The sequence below is a fragment of the Osmerus eperlanus genome, chromosome 21 (genome assembly GCF_963692335.1).
Source record: "Osmerus eperlanus chromosome 21, fOsmEpe2.1, whole genome shotgun sequence".
NCBI classification, from domain to species: domain Eukaryota; kingdom Metazoa; phylum Chordata; class Actinopteri; order Osmeriformes; family Osmeridae; genus Osmerus; species Osmerus eperlanus.
In genome coordinates, this window is record NC_085038.1 from 12,246,875 (window position 1) to 12,269,565 (window position 22,691).

Here is a 22,691-nt window from a genome sequence, read left to right on the forward strand (position 1 = left end):
TGTGTTCTAACGTTAGATCATCATGTCTGAAGTAGAGTCAAAATGTCTGAAGAATTTCAGGATTGTAATTTTCATCCTTGCTTTGCATGTCATGGCCTTCTTGCACACTAATGTTTGCCTTGTGGATTAATGTTAGATAATCCCAGAAAGTCTCCATAGTCTTTCTGTGACAGGCATGCTGTGGATTGTTAGGTTGAGTCAAACACTGATAATGATGTGCTTGTAGCTAGAAGATGGTTTGAGACTAACTAAAATAGAATTTGTTTGTGTGCTTTTTAGAAGATTTTTGGAAGTGTTTGGTTGTGTGCTTGATATTGATTATTGAGGGGTCTGTCCTGGTAATAGTGGAAGAATTAGATTTAGAAGATGATAGGGAGCTCCAAGAGCAGTTTTATTGACATTTTGTGTAATGACATGAAAGCAATTATTGATAAATCATGTTGTGGACACATAGATCATCTATCTTCTAAATTTCATGAAGTGTGAGTTGTGTAGGTAGCCAAATCACAAATCTGTGCTAAAACAAAATCTCTTTATTTCCAATCATTCCATCAGCTGTTTCCTGTAAATGTCTTTATAAAACACACAGACACACACATACACACAAATGTATTGGAAACTAATTGCCAATGAACTCATTTTGCTTCCACAAACCTGGAACCCCCTTTGCCCTCGCCTCCTCTTCAGCCCTAGTTAAATTTCTGGTTTCCTAACCCTGCCCCTGCTGTTCCAGGACCCAAATTGCTGATTCCTCCCCATCTCCAGGCTGTATCTCCAGCCTTGCATCTCCCCAGTCCTCCTCCTTAGACCCCCCTCGCAAGAACGGGGTCGCCACACACACTAGCCAGGATCCAGCCCTAGCTGGAGCTGTGGCCAAAACCAGACTCCCAGGGACAACATTGGCATCAGAAGACAGGAGCAACAAAAGGTCTTTAACCCAGACTAGTGGAGGAAGAGATCCATCTACCAGTGTAGGAAATGCTAGCAGTGCTATCACAATGAAGCCTAAGCTTGCACGCACTGCTGGCACCAAGATCTTTGACAAGGTCCGGGTGTTTGAGGAGCGGCGAGGGAGCAGCGTGGAGCTCCCTGGTGGGCCGGGACCAGGGTCAGCATCGGGCCAGTCCTGGGCCAGGTTCGGCCGGAAGGCGTCCTGCGATTTAGACGACAGCGGCCAACAGATGGGGGGTTCGGGAAAGGAGGATGGGGCGCGACAGGAGGCTTCTCAGCGCCGCTCTGTGTTCAAGCAGCAGAGGGCATCATCTTTGGAGGACCAGAAATCCAGCTACGCCCAGAGGGTTCAGAGCTTCCAAAGCAAATTCACAGAGGAGCTCCAGAGGATCAAGAAGCTGGTGGGGAAACCCAACCTGAAGAAGGCCTTCTCCACAGAGCAACTGCCCCAAAAGGAGAGGCTTTCCATGGGCAAGCTGGAGCCTATCCCCCCTCAGGTGGTGAGGAAGCTGGAGGAGAGAGAGAGGGCCCTTGAGCAGAAGAGAGAAGGAAGGAGAGAGGACGAAAGACTGTCTCCACAATCCAAAGAGAAGGTTCTAGATGATCAAAGGGAATTTCCCAAACAGGAGAATGTACCAGAATCTCACACAGAAACTGAGAGGGTGTCAGTGGTTAGTGCAACACCGCAAGCTGTGGGTAAAATCTCTGTTTCCATGGAGACTGCACCGGTTTACCAGTTGCCAGGGCAACCATCATTAGTAGAGGAGCAGAAAAGCCCAACCAGGTTGGTTTGGGAGATTCATTAACTGTGTGTGTGTCTCTCTTTCTCACTAGGTGTGTTAGTATTACATAATACTTGCAATGCTGTGTCTCCCACCTAGGGAAACCCTCCAGAGCTCATCAAGGGAGAGGACTCCTTTCACAGCCCAGAAGCCAGCATCTGTTACCCCGCTGCCCAGACCTCAGTCCCCTTCCAGTGACCTGGACCAAGCCCAAGCCAGAAGAGATCCCAGGATGGAGCACAGGTCCCCCAGCCCCACACCCCAGGGACGACCCCTCACCACTGTCAACCCCTCCAGGCCTCCAAGGCTCACCCCATCCCCTACCATTCCTGGCAGTCCTCTGGTGAAGCGGAGAAAGAGTGAGACAGGCAGGGGCTCTCCTGCCCTGAAGCTGACCATCCCCACCATCCTGCTGGAAGACCAGCCGATGGAGGAGGAGGAGGAGGATGGAGGGAAGAAGGATGGATGGAGGAGGACGGAGACTGGGAAAAAGAAAAAGCGGTGCATCAAGAACAAAAGAAGGTCTCCAAGGTCTCCTGAAGAAGGTACGAGAGGATAGATGGTTGAATTTATGAAAAAATGAATGAATGACTAGAAAACCTTCTCTCTGTGTCCTAGGGGACTCAGACGACTCTTACATGTCAGCAGACGAGGGCCCCGTCGAAGCCCCAGAGTTTGAACGACCCCTGAAGGACATGACCGCCCAGGCAGGGTCAGAGGTCATCCTCAGATGCATCATCACTGGCAGCCCACTGCCCACAGGTATGGTATCTCCCAGATCCGACCGTCATTCCCCAAGAGCACATTCAAGCAGTAATAGAGATATCAGCACCGCTTCTGAATCATTTGGTGATTCGTTCCATATTTGTAAGCATGAAGACATGTCAAGATTCTGAATGTGTGTGTGTCTCCAGTGACATGGAAGAAGAGCAACGTGGAGATAAGGAGCAGCATGTCGATGGTGGTGAGGGCAGAGGGGGAGGTCCACTCTCTGGTGATCAGGCAGATGCGTCCCGGCGATGCAGGGACCTACGGCGTCACAGCTGTCAACGCGGCTGGAAAGGCTTCCTGCAGCGCCACGCTATACATCAAATCAGGTAGGGTTTGGGAAAACCAACATGCTCATACACACACACACATGCTTCCGCTGGGGTCCCAAATAATACTCTTCACACAGTTAGTTAGCCATTAAAATCAGCAACCCCCAAGATTGTTAAAGGCATTTGTATCACCATGCAACCCCCTCCCCACCCTCACAGACCAGACCACCATGAGGTCCATAGTCTCTTTTTGACCTTTCCAAGGGAAGAGTTCTATTATGATAGTCAGATGAGAGAAATCACTGAAGTCATGAAAATGGCTAAGCAGCGGGTTGACTACATATTTGAATAAATAGGGTCCTGTAACTGAGCAAAAAGGAAGGGTTGGTATGTTAGTTACATTACCCCAATTATTGTGTAGAGTTATTACTGTTGCTTCAGACTAGTATGCATACTTCACTGACAATCCAATTTACAAATGCTTTTAAATAACCCTCCTCTCTGCCTTCTTCTCTCTCTTCCCTCTTTCTCTTTCTCTCTCCCCCCTCCTGTCTCTGTCTCTCTATTTCTCTCTCTCTTGAGACCAGTCCATTCCAGATAATTCATGAAAGCTAAATTGTTAGCTGCAGCACCTGATAGAGTGCTCTCAGTGCTTTCAGAAAGTGGTGTTTGTGTGTGTGTTCGCCCTCCCTGTGCTAGCTAGCTCTGTGTTCCCATATTAGGACAGTGCAGACTAGCTCAGGTGGTATTTTTAGCCAGCTGTCTCTTGTACTGTTGTGGTAATTGCAGTCTGGCGTGTGTCTGAATGGACGAGATTAATGTTGCAATCTCAGGCAAAGATTCACTTTAGTCAGGCCAGGCGGGAAACAAGTCAAAGGTGGTCAGGGTCAGATTCTGGAAAGAGTATAACAGAGATGATGACTCAGTCTGGTTAGCTCTGAGCGAAATGTGTCACGTGTCTGCATGTGTTTGTATATGTGGAACTAAATCCAAGCTGTGATATGAGGTGTTGACATAGGCAAGAATAAATAAAAAAAGGAGTCTATTCAAGTTTTCAGAATTGTAAACAGGTACATTCCGCTATCACTACACAGTGACATAGCGAACTGTACATAGTACATAATTTGCACAGCAACTACAAGTAACCAATTGCTGTACCACAATATAGATTCCTGTGTAGTTAGTATGGTGTAAGAAACTTCAGATTCTTCTTTCACAGTGGACAGATAGAACCCGACAGAGACAGTTAGACCACCCACCACTTTAGCGAAGAGAAGCAAAGGTTAAATATTGGAAAAAATTTAAAAAACTTGCACATAAACGGCATATACATGAACAAACACAGACATGGAATATGCAGAAATGTTTTAAAACATGCTGTGAAAGTTTTAATGCCACTGTGAAAGAAAAAAATCGACGTGAGGCAGCATGTGATATAAACATGCATGTGAGGAAAAAAGAAAGGAAGAGAAGGGAGAGATGGAAGCAGATTACTAATCTAGCTCGTTGGCTTCAAGCAGGCAGCATGAGAGGAAATGTTGGCAGGTTTACATAAGGGCTGGTCTCTGGTTTTGGAGCGAGGCAAGTTATCGGTACACAGACGCAGCACAGAGATGTGGCTCGGTAGGTTACTCTGTTGAATACTAACACTTTTCCTCTGTAAGTGTTGAGACTTTTACGCTTTCATCTTTAAGAGACATCCGAACAGCTGTGAGTCAGTTCTCACAATGTTTTTAGTTTTAATGCTTAAGATTTCTAAAATGATCATGCCTGCATATTTTTCCTTCTGGTCTCACAGAGTATGACCCTGCTAGGAGTAGCCTGTGTTGTGTCTGTCGCTGCATGTCTTTAAACACAAGTGTACACTTAAAGATGACAGTTCTGGGTTGTGCCTGTCCTCTGTTGGGTAATTTTCTGTCTCCTGAGAAAAATATCTTCCTATTCTATTTACAGTTGCAATTTGTTCTTCTTTAATTGTTAGAACATTCTCTGCTTTCACTTTTGAATATAATTTCCAACCACACGCCTGTAGCTCTAATATCAGTCCTTATTGTATTTCTTTTGTAAATTGGTGGTGACTTTTGACAAGGTGGTATGTAAGCATGTCTAGGGCTGTGGTTTGGGACTGCTTTCTGCTCCGAGGTACGGTGTTCATTTTAGGACATCCTCAGAGCTCAGACTCAATTCTCAAACGAAAAGGCGTCAGGTCTTTCTGACGCTGTTTGGTTTGACGGCGTTTTGTCTGAATGACAGAGGTTTTTCTGACGCTGTGTGGTTTGACGTCGTTTTGACTGAGAATTACAGAGGTTTTTCTGACGCCCTTTGGTTTGACGGCGTTTTGTCTGAGAATGACAGAGGTTTTTCTGAGACTGAAGCCGTTTCGCCTGAGTCTGACGACTTTTGGTCTGAGACCTGATGCCTTTTCGTTTGAGAATGAGAATTGAGTCTGAGCTCTGAGGATGTCCTAAAATGAACACCATACAGAGGACATTTTCACGTCTGTTACTCCAATTACACTCAGTGAATTAATGGTGGCTTTTGGGGCAGGCTTGGGGTTGGGGCTTGAAGGCTAGGACTGATTCTGCGGGGATAGAGGTAGGAGACAGTGTCTCTCTGGGAATAAGAGAATGATTGGGTCAGGGACTCAGGGATTAATCCATTATCTGTCCAGCACTGGCCACCTCAAACTGCCTCTGCATGGCCACGGTATGTGTGTGTAGTCAGTGTTGGGTGTGTGCCTTTCTCTCTTCTCTAATCCACTCCTTACCCCAGCTTGCCAACTATTCATCTCTGCAAACACATGTATCGCCCTGGTGACACAAGCATTGCAACACACTAGCAATGAGGTTAATTTACAAGCAGCCATCTTTGTCCACACATGGAATGTTCCAGTCACAGGTGCTTAGTGTTATTCCTGCCATGTTACATCAATCTGGACCTCAAAAATTAGATTAGTTTATTGTGTTAGTTGGTTTATACTTGTATTTACTTTGTTATTGTTCACAGTGTGTTTTATTATGAATGCATAAGGATCCCTACTTCTGTAGCAGTAATCATTATTATTATCCTCTTCTTGGGCCAAGACCAACGACAAAACAACAAAAACATAACAATTTCAATAAACATACTCATTGTTTTAAGGTCACTGTTTGGAGGTTGTAGATGAATATGTGAAGTGAGTTTCCTCTTCATCTTCTTATTGCAGAGCCCACACAAGTGCAGTGTGGGAAACCAATCTCTCCTTTGGAGGTCAGCAGCCCCATCCAATCAGACGAGGAGTACCTGAGCCCCTTGGAAGAGGTGATGGAGGCGGGGCCTCAGAGTAAACATGTTACCTTTAGAGAACCACTCTCCTTCCAGGTAATCACCACATTTAATAAAAAAACAGGAGAACCTCATTGTTGCTATGCAAGTTCACAAACCCCATCTCTCAAAATAGTAGTCCAAAATATATAAAGGAAAACGTTGTTGTCCTTCACATGTTGGTATGTGATTGGCTAGGTGTCTCTGACCGACCAGGTGGTGACTGAGGGTCAGGAGGTCACCATGACGGTCAAAGTCAGAGGTCAACCCAAACCCGTCATCTACTGGTACGAATACACACATCCCACGGCATCTCTAATTCTCTTGCCCTTCTTTCGTCCTTGATGCTCACATCTCATAAGTGATATTGTTTGTGTGTGCAGGTGTGTGCATTTGTAAACGTGTGTCTGTATACAGTGTATGCTGCTGTGTGCGTGTTGCAAACGTCTCGATGATGAATGTCCTGCTCCGTCCGGTGAAGGTTGAGGGACAAGGTCACTCTGAAGACGGCCGGACGCTTCGTCATTCAGGAGACGGAGGACAACTGCGATAGCTCCACCAGCGAGATGAAAATCACCTCGGCCCAGCGCTCAGACGCAGGGCCATACATCTGCAAGATCAGCAACGAGTACGGAACCAAGCAGTGCGAAGCGAGGCTGGAAGTCAAAGGTGAGAAATTGATTGTGCCTGATTTCAAATAGATTTACACAGGGAAATATTTGATCTATATTTGAGCTTAGACATGTTCAGCCTTTACAGCCTTTTATTTGTCAATTTAAATTGACAAATGTATTGAAGGGTACAGTGCAAGATATTTCTGCTGTTATAAATTCTAGTTCCAGGTTGATAGAATGATCTGGCATACTCATGATGACAATCGATTTTAGCGAGGCAGTACACTCCCTCAGACTGAGACTCTGACCAAAGAAACAGCTTCACTAAAGCCGAACAACAACAAAATAACGACAGTACATACCTAAGAATACTGTACATAAGTATCCTTAGACTTGAGTCTTTTTTATATGGAAGTTAATGTTTTTTTGTTTCAACTTAAATGTTCCCTATGAGGGTAATAACATACAAGGTGGCAGTACAACATCAGTTATACAGTACACTTATCCCCTCATCTCCACCCCCTAGTCTGGAGTCTTTTAAGTAATTGATCTGTTTGTCTGCCCTATCCCCCATCCCCCTCCCTCTCAGTCCACACGGTCCAGATGGTGTTAGCCATCACCCAGCAGGTCCGTGACGTGTCAGTGAAGGCGGGAGAGTCGGCCATGTTTGAGTGTCACATGACTGGGCCCCAGGATGTGGAGGTGGACTGGCTGGCCAATGGGAAGCTGATCCAGCCAGCGCTTCTCAACTGCAAGATGCACTTCGATGGGAAGAGGTGGGTTTACCTTTTGACATAGAGCATATCTCAATGTTTAAAGGTGTTGCCTTACCTTGGCATAAAACCACACACACTTAGAATAAGTAGAAATACAATTTTAAAAATGGATTAATCAATGGTGTTGTCATTGTCCGACAGGTGTCGACTGCTGCTTAACTCAGTACATGAGGATGATAGTGGGACCTACACGTGTAAACTGAGTACAGTTAAAGGTACAGTAAAAGTGACATCAACTGTGATTCTGAATTTGACATTTTGAGGTGGAACATAATGTTAATCATGCCAACAATTGGTCGAAGTAATCTCTCTAGTCCGCCGTCCTGCTTAATTTGGAGTTCTTTGAGAGGCTGTCTGAATTATGTGCTCCTTGAAAAGGGGTTTCCCGTGGTGTGAAGGGGTTACCTTATGTTGATGCTCAGACTGCCTTTCTTTTCCATCCCAGAGGAGTTGACCTCCAGCGGAACCCTCAAGGTCACACCCTCCAGAGAGCCCATGTTCACCAGAAAGCTGGACATCCTAGAGGTCATCGAGGGTCGCACAGCTCGGTTTGACTGCAAGGTCAGCGGGATGCCACCACCCAAGGTCACCTGGAACCACTTTGGTGAGAGCAAAACACCTCAAACTTTTCACCTTACAGTTTTTTACAAATCGTTCTTGCTGTGGTTTCTTACACCAGAGTCCTCGAATAGTTGCCTCAAATTTTCTCTTTGATGATTCCGTTGTAATTCTGTGCATACTTCATTGATGCCTCTGAGACACCTTCCATTTTTGAACTCCTACTTTTCTACCTTGTCTTTGTGCTTTGTCTTTGTCCATTCTTCCATTACTCTTCATAACCTTTCCTTCATCCGTCATTCAGAGAACCTGGTGGAGGAGAGTGAGAACTTGCGCATCCTGCAGGAGGGTGGGCGCCACTCGCTGGTCATCGCTCACGTGACCAGTGACACCGAAGGTTTCTACACGGCCATCGCCCGGAACGTCCACGGGAAGGCGGACTGCGCTGCCGAACTCTACATGCAGGAGCCGAGACAGGCCATCTCCTTGCACATGTACGACATCTTCTCCCAGCTGCCGATCCCCAATGCACTGCCCCCTTCCTTTTGCTTCTGAACTAGACTGGTTGAGTGGTGAGCTTCAGTGAGCTCGGATAAAAACAGAGAAATGAAGAGAGCGAGGTTTTAGAGATAAGAGGCATTGCTCAGTTAGCCTCATACTATCAGGCACCCTGTTGAGCCGCCTGTGTAGCAGAATGACATCAAAGCATCATTGCTGCACATGCAAGGCTCGATTTTAACGGCTTTGATTACTGAAAAGGGATTTATGCAGTAGCAGGTGACAAAGTGACTTCCTCTTGTCCTTGTTCCTCCTCCTTCTTCCTTCCGGTCCTTCGTTCTCCTCTCCTCTCACGCCTTCGGTCCCCTCCCTCTGTCAGGGCCAAGCTGGAGAAGATGCCATCCATCCCAGAAGAGCCCGAGGTCCTGGAGAGCGAGGTGGAGAAGAGGACCATGCCAGACTTTGTCAAACCCCTGTCTGACCTGGAGGTGATTGAGGGGAAGGAGGCTGTTCTAAGGTGCAAGGTAGCGGGCCTGCCCTACCCGACCATCGCCTGGTACCACAACGGCAAACGCATCGACAGCACAGAGGAGCGCAAAATGACCCAGTGTAAGGGGAACCGCAACGTCCATCTATCCCTCCTTTCTGACCCTGCTCCTTCCTTCTCTCTATTTTAATGTCTCTCTCTCTCTCTCTCTCTCCAACTCATTCGATTTCACCATCTCCCTCTCTCTGCTGCATCCCTCACTCCCTCTCTTTTCATCCTCCAGACAGGGATGTCCACAGTCTGGTGATCAGGAGTGTGTGTCACGCCCACAGTGGCGTCTACAAGAGCGTCATTTCTAACAAACTGGGCAAGGCTGCGTGCTACGCACACCTGTACATAACAGGTACAGTGTTGTGAAAGACATTTTGGGCCTACGTACAATGAATGTGTTTTAGGAGAAGTTTACAGTTGGTTGAGAAGCTTGATACAATGAATGTTGATTCAACTCATTTGGTAGAGATGCCACCTGTAGTTTTATGACACCTAACTAGGAGACGTGAAGTCTAAGAGACGGGAAGTCTGGGTGACCTGGGAGAGTTCTTGTCACCTGGGGGGAAGAGACAGTTGGTCTGAAGACAATGTGGATTCAACTGTATTGTTCTAAGGATTTAACCAATGACAGAAGAGATTTGGTATAGTTGCATGTCTCTCAAAAACTTCCACGACAGTATATCACTTCCTGCTATCTTTCTTGTTTGCTATTAGAACAGGCTGCATATTTCGTTGGCCTCTATGGTGATTTTCATCTTAATATTCCTGTTGATTTTGTGGTGGTGTGATTTTGATGTCACAGTGACATCGCTATTCCCATTCTGTACCTAGACAAACTAGTTACTGCTTATAGCTCGTGTCAAATGGCTCAAACTTTTGTTCCTCATTTTCAGATATTGTTCCTGACCCCCCTGACGGGCCACCAGTGGTAGAGTCCATTACAGGGAAGACTATAACACTGAGCTGGAAGAGACCAAAGAGACTTGACCCGTCTATAGGTACATAGTAGGCTATATACTTCTGCTAATCAGATATTTACAGTGTTTACACAGGTGTCCTAATGTTGCTGAGAATTGCTTTGGCCCGCAGTCTTCCTCTACGGGGTTACATCGTTGGTTTTCAGTCTTCCACCTGCTACTGACAACTTCTCATAAATCCCTCTTCAGTAATCTACCCCATCAAAAAACTAAGAATTTCATGGCGTTATTTATATTATGGATCGAGTCACTGTAAACTAATTGACTTTCTTAATGTTGCAGTACAAAGAGCACAACATCTATTATCATATTAACCTGGCTCTGAAAAGGCTAAATAAACAAATGACAGGATACAGATAGCAGACAATTTTATTCAGCCTAAATGGACATTATTGTTTCCTATTGATATGCTATAACTATAAACATAGTATTGATAACTGATTATGGAGCTATACCAACCTGTATGCTTCCAGACTCCAGTTCCCTGCTCTATGCTGTGCAGCAGCAGGCTCTGGGCTCTATCCAGTGGACCCTCATTGCCTCCAACCTGAGAGAGACCAGCTACACCGTCTCCTCGCTATCCAAGGGTGTCCGCTACGCCTTCCGGGTCCTGACCGCCACCTCCAAGGTCCTCAGCAAGCCCTCACCCTCCACAGACCTGGTTCAGCTCATGGACAGAGGTGTGTGGCACTATTGTATAGCATTATTGTTAATAAGATGTGGAATCCTAATTTACTGTCTCTTTATCTTAAATGGAAATCAATGTTTAACTGAAATAAAAACGATCGAATTAATGCAGGATAGAGGTGGTTGTGGTTTCGTGGGACTGTAGGTCTAGTTTCCATTCATTCCCGTCTCTCATTGGTCACCATCAGGTCCTTACCTGAGAAAATCGCCAATCATCATGGACAAACCAGATATAGTGTATGTGGTGGAGAACCAATCAGTGACCATCACTCTAACGCTGAACCATGTCCACGCAGTGGTCACCTGGAAAAGGTCAGTAATCTTGTGGACGGATTTTTCATCCAGAAGATTCTTTTAAAAGTCCTTTACAAGCAAAGCCTTTGTTGAAATGTTATAAAATTGCTAGATATAGTAGTAGATATAGTAGTTTAGACTATTTAGATCTTCCTCAGAAAGTTTCATAGGGGGTAGTACCGTATAGAAAATCCAGAAATATACTTTAAATCATAGAACTTTCTTTATCTAGACAGTTAATTTTGAACAATACATTCCAGTCTAATTAGGCTTATGACGTCTGTATCCTCTCCAGGCGTGGGGTGGTGTTGCTGAATAAGCCAGGGATGTATGAGATGAGCATGCCTGATGACGACCAGCACTCTCTCAAGATCCAACGGGTCAGGAGTGCAGACACCGGCCAGTTGGTCATCACGGCTGCCAACCAGTTTGGCAGCGACCTCTGCACCCTCCAGCTGGCTATGGCAGGTGAGCTCATAGGTCATAGGTCACAGGTCCTAGGTCATCGGCCATTGGTCAGTGTTCCAAGCCACACATCTTAGAATATGAACACATCTCACAAGTCATTGTTAGTTTGATGTTGTAATTAATGAGTTTTATTGAAGAACTGGAAGTAGGATGGATGTAGTTGTTAAGCAAATAACAATCCATGACATTATAAAGTAGAATACTCTAAAAGTGTCCAGTTTGAGATGTAGTGACTGAAGAAAGAAAGATTGACTTTTTCCTTTGTCCTCCTAGTGCCTCCCAAGTTTGAAACCATCATGGAGGATCTGGACGTCCATGTAGGAGAAACGTCTCGCTTTGCAGTGGTGGTGGAGGGAAAGCCTGACCCTGACATCCTCTGGTACAAGGTAGGCTAGTACTTCCTTTTCACAATCTTGACTTCCTAGGGTTTATGGACATATTACTTTAATCCACGTAGACCAAAATAAAAATTTTAAACGATTGCCAGAAAAATCTAAAAGAAAAGTCACATTTCCCTACAGAGGACCTGATTGGTTGATGGTTGTTTGTTTCCAGGACGATGTACTCCTATCAGAGAGCAGCCATTTCACCTTTGTGTACGATGATGCAGAGTGTTCCGTGGTGGTTCTGAACGCCAGACAAGAAGACTCTGGGGTGTACACGTGTACAGCTAAGAACCTGGCTGGATCCATATCCTGCAAGGCAGAACTCACAGTACACACAGGTCAGAGACCCACCCTTAAACACTGGTCCCTGCATTAATTATGTCAAATGTGTTTGGCTTTTGTTTTTTGTTATTTATACAGTTACCAGAAATTAGATATTGATAAATATATGTACATATATAATATTTATTTCATATGTATACATATTTAAGAGCATTTATGAGATACTTTATCATTATTAAAATATTTTATATTTTTTACTTGGACCTTCGTTCAGTCAGAAAAACTCTGACACACGTCCATAACTCTGTAACAACAACAGCAGTCCACGGGTTCACTTTCTTGGTTTGAGATGTTGTCAAATGTCCCTGTACTTACTGTAAGTCGCTCTGGATAAGAGTGTCTGCTAAATGACTAAATGTCAAAACATGATGATTCAGTTTAAATCTCTGTGAAGCCTAACTGTTCATCATATTCTAATCACTGAATATTCAACTGTTTGCTGCCAGTAATAGGAGTTTGAGGTGGATTTGATGTGTTTGTCCTTGTATTATGTTGGCCTCATCTAGTTTTAATTGGAAATCACACATCCGAGTTTGCAGCATATGGGTGGGATCACACAGGGGGTCTGACACTGTGAAACCATCTGTTGATCTAGACACACACATTTACACACACACTTGTAAACACACACACACCAAACCTCTCTCTCCTCTCCTCAGAGAGGAAAAAAGTAGTGGAGCCAGTGGAGGACGAGGCGACCATCCTGAGGAAAATGAGGAGACTGACTGATTACTACAACATCCACAAGGAGATAGGCCGGTGAGTCACACGCACTGCAACACGGACAAATGGAGGCTTTTCAATCCAGTTTAACACTTTGTTACTTCGCTCCTGTGGACTTTGTCTTATGATGTCAACACTGGGCAACGTACTCCAGTGAAACTAGTCCTGATGATGAGATCAATATGCAACCAGCTCCTTTAAAACTAGTCATAATAATGTCATCACTATGCAACCTGGTTCTACTAATGAAACAATGAGACTGGATCATCACTGTGCGCCTGCCTGCATCCCAAGGGGGGCCTTCTCCTATGTGAAGAGGGTGGTCCAGAAGAAAGGAAAGTCAGAGTTTGCCGCCAAGTTCATCTCGGCTCGGGCCAAGCGGAAGGCGTCTGCCCTAGGGGAGCTGAGCTTGCTGTCAGACCTGGACCACCAGAGGATCCTCTACTTCCACGATGCCTTCGAGAAGAAGAACATGGTCATCATCATCACGGAGCTGTATCCTTACCTGGGTGTGTCATCTGCACTGGGGGTGTGGACATTTACATTTAGTCATTTAGCAGACGCTCTTATCCAGAGCGACTTACAGTAAGTACAGGGACATTCCCCCGAGGCAAGTAGGGTGAAGTGCCTTGCCCAAGGACACAACGTCAGTTGGCATGACCGGGAATCGAACTGGCAACCTGCGGATTACTAGCCCGATTCCCTCACCGCTCAGCCACCTGACTCCCTGACATGGAGCGTGGACACTCGAAGTGGCTAGTGATATGCTTTCAGCACAGTTCCCTCTTGATAGATACATAGCAGGGGCTTACGCCCTCCATGTTGCTCTCTGTGCGTGGTGAGTACAGAGCAGAAAGCCTAATGTCTATGCTGCTCCCCTCCAGGCATCAATGAACCGAAACCCTGCTTCTCTCTCTGACTCATCCCAGAGTGACAGGATGAACAGAGAAGCTAGCGTGTGGGAGTTCTCCTAGTTTAGTATTCATCCCCTGTTCAGCCACCCACCTCTAGGACTGAGCTATAGGGTTTTCGTGCGTGTTCACATATCGCTGGCAGGGTCACTTTGATGTGTGCGAGTGTGTGTGCGTGGGGGCATGTGTGTGTGTGCGCACAGGTGTTTGTGTGTGTTTTTTCACCTCCGTCTCTAATAAATACTCAATCGCCATGAAAGGTTACTCTTTATGATCCTTAACTGGTGTGTGAAGTTGCCAGGAGGAACTGCTGGAGAGGCTGAGCAAGAAAACCTCAGTAATGGAGTCTGAGGTGGGTTCATTTCAAACTATGATTAAGCGTTGGCATTATGGAATGGATTTTAGTGTCTGGATTTACAAATGATCACAGAAATCCATTTCAATCCACATTTAGTTAATAGCTTTTCTGAAAGTGTGCGTGTTTGTATGTGTGTGTGTGTGTGTGTGTGTGTCTGTTGCAGATCCGGTCCTGTATCCACCAGGTGCTGGACGGTCTCAGCTATCTCCATCAGAAAGACATTGCTCATCTGGACATCAAGGTACATCTGTGTACCTTCTGGCTCAGTCATGGTTAGGGTTATGGTCAGTTAGGCTAAACAGATTGTTTGTCGATTTATGTCTGTTTAATTTCTTCCCTCCTTTTTCTCTACCTGTCCCACCTCTCCCTCACTTCCTCCTTTCTCCAACTGCATCCCTCCATCTCCACCTCTCCAGCCTGAGAACATACTGATGGCAGAATCTGCCAGCGACCAGATCCGCCTGTGTGACTTTGGCAACGCCACAAGACTGGAGGCCAGCGAGACCCACTACTGCAAGTATGGCACGCCCGAATTCGTTGCCCCGGAGATTGTTAACCAAACGCCTGTCTCCAAGGCAACAGACATCTGGTGAGCCACCTGGTAACACAGAGGGATGGGGGGCTTGGAGGGGGATTGGAGGGAGGCGAGGGGGGGAGGAAGGCGGTTGGAGCCTTTGATCATTTTTGTGATGAATCATTGTGCCTCCTTCTCTCCTTCAGCTCTCTGAATCTAAAACAGTCTCTCTTCCTCTGTTCTCCTCTCTCTCCTCATTCTCTTTCTCTCTCCTCATTCTCTTTCTCTCTCCTCCTCAATCCCCTGCGTTCTCTTTCTCCTTATTCTCTCTATCGTACACCCTTTCTCTCTCTCTCTGTCCCTCTTTCTCTCTTTGTTTCTCCATCTCTTCTAGGCCTGTTGGGGTGATCACTTATCTCTGGTGAGTGTTATAACAAAAATACAAAACCAAGTGAATTAAACATGAACATAAATTAAAAATGACAGACATTTTACCAAACAGGTACCAACAACCATCCCCTGTGTGCCCTACAGAAATATTAAAACCATAACTATGTACAGATAGTAGTATCCTATAGCTCTGACACTGGGATCAGTGAATCCAACATTTTAAACAGAATCCATTCGTCTAGCAATGTTCTACGTGACAATGCCACAAAACACGCCAGGCACCTATCATTCACCATAGACCAAGCTTTGAAAAATGCCTGTCTTCCTGCAGCCTGACAGGCGTGTCTCCATTCGCTGGTGAGAATGACCGGAGCACGGTGCTGAACATCAGGAGCTTCAACGTGGCGTTTGAAGAGAGCATGTTCAGCGGCCTGTGCAGGGATGCCAAGGGCTTCGTCATCAAGCTGCTCGTGTCTGACAGCCTGTGAGTGGAAGACTGCTGCAGCTGGGCTCACAGGCTTTTAGCTAGCACTACTGGCTACAAATCTTTTTGACACAATCTAATGTAATGTAGGTTGGTTGTAGGATTCATTGAATGATTGGTTGATACATTATTGACTGACTGACTTAATGGTTTCCTGATTGATTGGATTCCTGGTTGATTTTGTGAATATACATTTATTGTTTGAATTATAATTTTTTCTCAGGAGGCCTACTGCTACAGAATGCCTTCGACATCCCTGGTTCAAGGTTGGTAGAGGAAGTTTGAAACAAAATGAAGCCATGTCTGTTGGATTGTATTTGCACTTCAAGGAAGACGTAAATTGAAAAATGTTGACTCAATATGCTTCAATCTAGTCCTGTTTTGTTTTTTTACCCAGTCCACCAACAACAAGAGTATCCACACAGCCATGCTAAAGCAAGTACAGTGTCGTCGACGGTGGCAGGTACATTACGGAAAAAAAAGATGTATTCTTTTTATATCAGTGGCTTCTTCTTTGTACACTCATTCATCTGTTCTCGTTCTGTTGTCTTCCACTCCTTCTCCCCAGCGCTCTCTTATTAGCTACAAGTCAAAGATGGTAATGCGCACCATCCCAGAGTTGCTCAACGATTCGTCAAGCCACATCTCCATTGCCGTGCCCCGCCACCTCAAGGAGGGCTCGCCTCCGCCCTCCTCGTCCTCCGACTCCGATGAAGACGTGGACGAGCTGCCCTTCATCCCCATGCCCCTGTCCATGGTCTTCTCGGGCTCCCGCGTCTCCCTCAACGAGTTGCCCGGGGACGATGACCTCTCCTCTGCCGGACGCTCCAACGGGACAATAGAGGGGGCAGGGTTAGCCCGGAAAAAAGAAGAGGAGCCTATCCCGGCGGCCAGAAATGATGGTGGCAGTGTGAGAGGCAGGACGAGGAAGAGGATCCCAACCAGGGAGGAAGAGGAGGAGGGGGCGTCTTCGGAAGAGGAGAAGACGGAAGTGAAGACGAGGAAAGTCCCCTTAAAGAAGGGATCGAGCGTGGAGATGGACGAGTCGGAAAGCAAGTCGAGGAGGCGGACGATGAGAAGAGGCAGCTCGGCAGACTCCGCCCTGCTGCTCCACATCGAGCCAGAGGAGGGCGCTGTGGAGGCGGACGCCAACCCAGCAGGCCAGAAGAATCTGAAGAAGGCCGTGTCCATGGAGCTGCCAGGCCGCAGCCCCAGCCCAGGGACAGCCAGGCTCAGCCAGGAGGACTACGCCTTGAAACTGGAGCTGATGAGGCAGAGGCTTCTGAGGGGAGGGAACGCCGACAAGAAGATGAGCGGACTCCGAGGGCCGCTGTTCGAAACGCTCGGGATGGACGATGAGAAGCGGACCAGCTCGCTCGACCGGAACCTGAGGAGATCCAGGTCAGGTCAAGCCGCGGGAGCGCCACTCACCAGGGCTGCGTCCTCCGACGGCCCTCTGGAGGACACGCCAAAGACCAAAGTGTTCAGGAAAAGTACATCGTTCACCCTGGGGGACTCAGAGCCCATGCCCCTGCACCGGCGCTTCGGACGCCCGTTAGAGATCCCCTCAGCAGGGCAGAGCAGTGGGACTACTGGGGCCGCTACGAAGCTCCAGGAGGCCACCTCCATGTCAGCCATGACAGAGCAAACCAAGCTGGAGTCCAGACCAGCATCTCAAAGAGGGCCCCCTCCCTCCACCCTGCCTGGCCCAGAGAGAAAAGACCAACAGGCAGGAGAGGAGACTAGACCGCAGGAGACGGACAGAAGCCAGGAGGACATCGCAGGAGATGAAAGCACTGAGAGAGGGACCAAAGTCACAGAGCAAAAAAGAGGAGGTGTTAGAGAACCGCAGAGGGCTCCTTCCCAAGAGAGGTCTCCCTCTGTGTTAGCTCCCATCGTCGTCATAGAGGAAGAGGACCATAAGGAAGACCATAAAGATGAAAAGGAGATCAAAACGAGTCAAAATGATAAGAAAACGAGCAAGGGTTCCCCTTCCGGCTCGGCAAAAGAAAGGAAAACGTCAGCTTACGCTGACACCATGCAGGCCATCGTTGTGCCCTCCGGTAAACGATCTGACGTCCATGCTCCCTCCCGCACCCTCACACCCTCACCCTCCAAACCCACTGACACACCATTGTCCCATGAGCATCCTGCTGTCTTTGCCAAGGTGGCGATCATCAGCGAACGCAGCCCTAGTGTCTCCTCCAACGTTTCCTCCTCCTCCACCGCGGTGCCGGACCGCCCCACCACGCCCCGCCAGCCCCTCCTCAGGACCGACATCAAGGACATAGACTCAGAGGAGGTGTTTGAGGCCCGATTCAAGAAGCGCGAGTCGTCGCTAACCCGTGGCCTGCGCAGACTGACCAGGGCTAAGTCGGAGGAGAAGTCATCCCCAGTGCTGGGGCGGAAGGCCGGGGAAGGCGGAGAAGAGGTGTACCGTCCAGGGGCCCTGGGGGCCCCTCTGGAGATGGTGTCCGTTGGACTCCAAGAGAAGTCCAAGTCTGTGCAGGACTTGAGGGAGGTCGAGAAGGACCCGGGACTTGGCCTGATTGGACGGTTCTCCATGAGGGCCAAGAGGACGTCGTCTGTAGATAAAAAGGTCAGTTGATGACAGCCTGCTGTTCCGCTGGTCCTTGTAATAGTTACGATGATGGTCATGATGATGATGCTTGATGAGATTGATGCTTATTCATCAAAGATGTGAGCTAGGCCATGGCGAAACCTAACATCTCCAACTAAACTGATTTTACAGGAGGAGAAAACCAAAGAGGAGAAGATCAAGGAAGAGAAACTGAAGGAGGTGGTGGAGCCCTCGGCCAGCAAGCGCAGAGTGACCTGGGCTATTGGGCGCAGCAAGTCTCTGGACACAAAGGACCTTGACAGTGGCCAGCCAATCAGGCAACAGGAGGAGAGAGATTGCCGGAAGGTGGATGACTCGTCTGTCTCCGCCATGAGGCGAAAATTTGAGTCCAAAGTGGCGAGTATTTCCTCCAAGATCAGGACCCAGTCAGAAGAAAGGAAGGAGAGGAAAGAAGAAAAGGAGAAAGAGAAAGGGAAAGAACAGCTTGGGGCACGTTTAGAAGAAGACACCAGCAAAGAGCAGGTAGAGAAAGATCTTAAGAAGATCAGTGATTCGCCTGTCCTGGCCATGAGACGGAAGTTCGAGAACAAGATGGCTGTAATCTCGACCAAGATGAGGAGCCAGTCAGAGGAGAGGAAGGGTGGTGAGATGGAGGGAGGGAAAATGGAGGGGAAGAGAACTCCCCTGTTCTCGCGTCATCGCCATTCCCATTCCGAGGGTGGCAGTCTGAGGGGTATTGGCATCCCGGAGAATGAGCTGGCCAAACAGACGGGCATGGAGGCGTCCAGGGAATCCGTCAACTCCACGACAAGCAACCAGTGTGAGAAGGTCGCCTCCCACACCCCAGAGGTCGACCGGAGGTCACGCTGGGACAGGTGGGCAAAGGGATGGAGGGATGATGAATGGAGAAAGGAATGGATGGAAAAACAGGGGTGGATGGAGGGATGGATAAACACATAGTTGAGTCAGTGGGAGGATGGTGTGGGTATACACGTTGATTGATGGTGGGATGATGGGAGAGAAAAGGGATGGATGAATGGAAGGATTTGTTGGCTAATTCATCCGTTGTGTTTCTCAGGTGGGGTCTCAATCGAAACAAGAAGGACAAGACCCCATCTCAGACTGACCTGCCCTCCTCCTCAACCAAAGAGGAGGAGACCTCACGCAGCCAATCGTCTTCTCGCTCGACCTCTGACTTCCCACCTGTTTTTCATATCAAGCTGAGGGACCACGTGCTATTGGAGGGAGACCCTGTCACTCTTAGCTGCCTCCCTGCTGGCAGTCCCCACCCACAGATCACCTGGTTGAAAGGTGAGTAGACACACTGTAGATCCACTAGATCCATGATCTATGGTGAAAATGTATAGCCTGACGTTGTCATACTCATAATTCTAGTCAGAATATGAGTCTGATACCGCTCCGTTGGGCTGTGAGTATGGGGCGTGTTTCAACAGAACCCGGAAAAAAAATGCCTCTTCGCTCAATTGGATAGACCTACAACCAATCAGAGCAACGTATGTTGTTTGTTGAAAACAAATTCAACCTAAGCGCTCTTTGGTCGTGGTTGATTACTATACATTACTGTTGATCATCTGTCCATCATCGTATAAAGCCCGCCTTGACAATTTGATTGGTCCGAACAGCTCTTGTTCGGACATAGTTTTTCCCCAACCGAGCGACCCCAGACCCAACTTCCCGACCCAAAAAAATTGTGGGTGGGGCTAAGTTCGGCTGGCACCCAGGCTAGAAAATGTACTATCCACACAGGACAACTAGACAGTAGGCTTCTATGCACTAGGCTTGAGTGACATACGGTACCGTTTTTATTGCAACTTATTTATTTATCAAAAAATATCAAAGCAATAAAGTGTTTGATAATCTGGATCGGTTTATTAACCGTCACGCTTTCCCCTTTGTTCTCTCCATCTGTCTCTCTCTCTTTTCTCTGTTTCCTCGCCTCCCAGATAAGCGCCCCCTTGAGTTGGACGATCGTATGAACCTGATCTCGCACCCAGACGGCCGACAGCTGCTTACCATCATGAAGACGGGGAGGAGGGACGGTGGGCTGTATGAGTGTGTCGCCACCAACACCCTCGCCACCATCACCAGCTCCTGCACGCTATCCCTCGCCTGTGAGTCACACACTGCACACCGACACTGGGCTCAGATGCAGTGAAGTTCAATTCATTTTGAAAGAAAACCGATTTGTTAGCCGTTATCTTCCATGGTCGTGTTGGCAGGTGGAGGTTGGAATGAGGAAACAAGATCAGTTTGGGTTTAGATGCATCGTTCTCTTTTCCTGTGAACTTTTGAATGGCTTTCATGGGTACATTCTCCTAGACATGCCATACATATTTTCAGTGTAATGAACACAACACGTATGTTGTGTAGACACAAAACAATACATAGAACATGGGAAACTAAACTGAAGAAATGGGGTGCTCTAACAAGCAGCAGGTGAAAAATCATCAACCAAAATGAACAACCAAACAGAACATAGAAAATGGAGAACCCAGAATGTAACAATAATCTAAATCAGTAAAAGGTGTATAATAAGGGGAGAAAACTAAGAAAACAAAGACCAAGAAAGAACAGAACCTTCCATTCAGAGAGAGCAGAGATAATTGGTCTTAATGGAGTCAAGTTGAATCTTATCATGGAAAAATACTGTTTTGCCCTTTCAAATAAATATTAGTCTTCATAATGTGATGTAGAACTGCAGATTTTAGATAATTGGATTTTAATTAGAGTGTGGAAACACTAATATAAATAGGTATGTATATTAATGAGTTCACGGGAGATTACATTAACGTCTTATGGCCTCCATGTGTTTGTGACATTCACATTATAGAAATATTGCTATGAGTCATGGAAGGATAGACCTCGATGTCGTGCTTACATTCTAATCAATTATTGTATACTAAGAAGCTGACATTCTTAACGTAAAATGTTATGTTCTTATGGAGTCTTAAATTATCATCAAGTATGAGCACATTTGAATTTTACATTATTGTCCATAAACTTAATTTTCTGTCCATCGTGCCTCTGTACACTCTATTTGACCATAAATAACGAAAGCACTCAGAGATTACAAACAGGACCTGAACGGCAGTGGCAAGGTGACTTTTGTCACTTTGACCACCAGTATACAACACGCCTGTCAGGTTCAATACCCTGCAATTCAGCCTAGTTACCAGGAAGAAGATTGAGTGTCTCGGAAAACCGGGAGTGGTACTAATCTCTTCTGCTCAAGCTGTGTGCCTCATCATTTAACTTGTCTGTCGCAGCTCATTGGCTGGATTGAGGATTCTCTAGACAGTTCATTGGCTACATTGTCCCCGTTTGTGTGCATGGTGGTCCAGGACAGCGCTTCATTAAACGGGGGAGAGAATGTTATTACTGTCACATTTGGTTTGGTTGAACAAAACTGAAAGCAATCATATTCTCCGCCACACCCATCTACCTCACTTTCTCTATCCTCCCCTCATTTAACATTCCCACCTCTCCAATCCTCTCCTCCACCTCCCTTTCTCCACACTTTCCTATGCAATCCTCTAATACACACTGTCATACCACCATTTCATCCCTTCCTTCTCATCGCCTGACCCCTGTACCCTACTACCACCCACCCCCCAACCCCCCCGCCCTAGGTGTTCCTAAGCGACCAGGGACCCCTGAGGTCCCCCAGACCTACAACAACACAGCCCTGGTGCTATGGAAGCCAGCTGACACCAAAGCCCCTTGCAGCTACATCCTGGAGAGGAAGATGGAGGGTAAGTTGTCTCTTTGCTGTCTGGGTCTCTCTGTCTCTCTCTCTCTTTCTATATCTCTGTTAGAGAGACAGAGGTCCTCTATCTCTGTTTATCAGTCCTCTTTCTGCCCTAACTCTTGCTGTCTCCCCTCTCATTTTTACTTTTAGCTACCCCTCTCGCTCTCTCTCTCTCTCTCTCTCTCTCTCTCTCTCTCTCTCTCTCTCTCACTCTCTCTCTCTCTCTCTCTCTCTCTCTCTCTCTCTCTCTCTCTCTCTCTCTCTCTTTCTCTTCATGAATCCTTTTCACGCAATCTTGCATTTGCTCTTGACAACATTACCATCTTGTGTCCAGTATAAGTAATGCAGCTGGTAACAGTGAGGGCCTCATGTACGTACATTCGCAAACGTAGCGTTATTAGCGCCATGGCCAACACGCAGATTGCGCACGCTGTGATACTTCAGTTTACGTCATATATACGTCAGAATATTGCATGGCTGTTTAATCTGTAACGCATAATGATTTCGTGTTCACTCAACTCAAAAAGTGTGATCCTTGTGGCAAAAATCCTTTGGCCTATGTATTCGTCTTGCTCGGGTTACGGCTGCCATTTCACCAGGAGGCATATGCGCATCCTGGTTTACGCCTGCTTTTAAAAAGAGGAGAATTTTCACCGCAAAGTAGAGGTGCGCTTTCACAGGCGGTTTTTGTACATACCGCGGAATACATAATTAGGTGCACTTTACGCATCCCCTCCCATCTCTTTA

General features: G+C 46.9%; 1 protein-coding gene across 1 annotated transcript in view; it reads left to right on the forward strand.

The window, feature by feature from the left end:
* Positions 1 to 629: 629 nt before the first annotated feature.
* Positions 630 to 22,691, forward strand: part of spega (striated muscle enriched protein kinase a) — a 28,337-nt gene continuing 6,275 nt past the window's right edge. Inside the window, exons 1-34 of the mRNA XM_062447677.1 lie at positions 630 to 709; positions 968 to 1,735; positions 1,833 to 2,278; positions 2,352 to 2,495; positions 2,648 to 2,830; positions 5,979 to 6,133; positions 6,275 to 6,363; positions 6,558 to 6,745; positions 7,280 to 7,466; positions 7,608 to 7,681; positions 7,912 to 8,070; positions 8,329 to 8,518; positions 8,902 to 9,131; positions 9,293 to 9,412; positions 9,954 to 10,058; positions 10,511 to 10,717; positions 10,913 to 11,036; positions 11,314 to 11,486; positions 11,760 to 11,872; positions 12,042 to 12,210; positions 12,874 to 12,973; positions 13,232 to 13,432; positions 14,143 to 14,200; positions 14,370 to 14,447; positions 14,623 to 14,795; positions 15,115 to 15,141; positions 15,442 to 15,594; positions 15,818 to 15,860; positions 15,992 to 16,057; positions 16,163 to 18,193; positions 18,347 to 19,050; positions 19,254 to 19,486; positions 20,140 to 20,307; positions 21,826 to 21,948. Of these exons, the coding sequence (XP_062303661.1) occupies positions 630 to 709; positions 968 to 1,735; positions 1,833 to 2,278; positions 2,352 to 2,495; positions 2,648 to 2,830; positions 5,979 to 6,133; positions 6,275 to 6,363; positions 6,558 to 6,745; positions 7,280 to 7,466; positions 7,608 to 7,681; positions 7,912 to 8,070; positions 8,329 to 8,518; positions 8,902 to 9,131; positions 9,293 to 9,412; positions 9,954 to 10,058; positions 10,511 to 10,717; positions 10,913 to 11,036; positions 11,314 to 11,486; positions 11,760 to 11,872; positions 12,042 to 12,210; positions 12,874 to 12,973; positions 13,232 to 13,432; positions 14,143 to 14,200; positions 14,370 to 14,447; positions 14,623 to 14,795; positions 15,115 to 15,141; positions 15,442 to 15,594; positions 15,818 to 15,860; positions 15,992 to 16,057; positions 16,163 to 18,193; positions 18,347 to 19,050; positions 19,254 to 19,486; positions 20,140 to 20,307; positions 21,826 to 21,948 (8,062 nt within the window). The remainder of the gene's footprint in view (positions 710 to 967; positions 1,736 to 1,832; positions 2,279 to 2,351; positions 2,496 to 2,647; positions 2,831 to 5,978; positions 6,134 to 6,274; positions 6,364 to 6,557; positions 6,746 to 7,279; positions 7,467 to 7,607; positions 7,682 to 7,911; positions 8,071 to 8,328; positions 8,519 to 8,901; positions 9,132 to 9,292; positions 9,413 to 9,953; positions 10,059 to 10,510; positions 10,718 to 10,912; positions 11,037 to 11,313; positions 11,487 to 11,759; positions 11,873 to 12,041; positions 12,211 to 12,873; positions 12,974 to 13,231; positions 13,433 to 14,142; positions 14,201 to 14,369; positions 14,448 to 14,622; positions 14,796 to 15,114; positions 15,142 to 15,441; positions 15,595 to 15,817; positions 15,861 to 15,991; positions 16,058 to 16,162; positions 18,194 to 18,346; positions 19,051 to 19,253; positions 19,487 to 20,139; positions 20,308 to 21,825; positions 21,949 to 22,691) is intronic.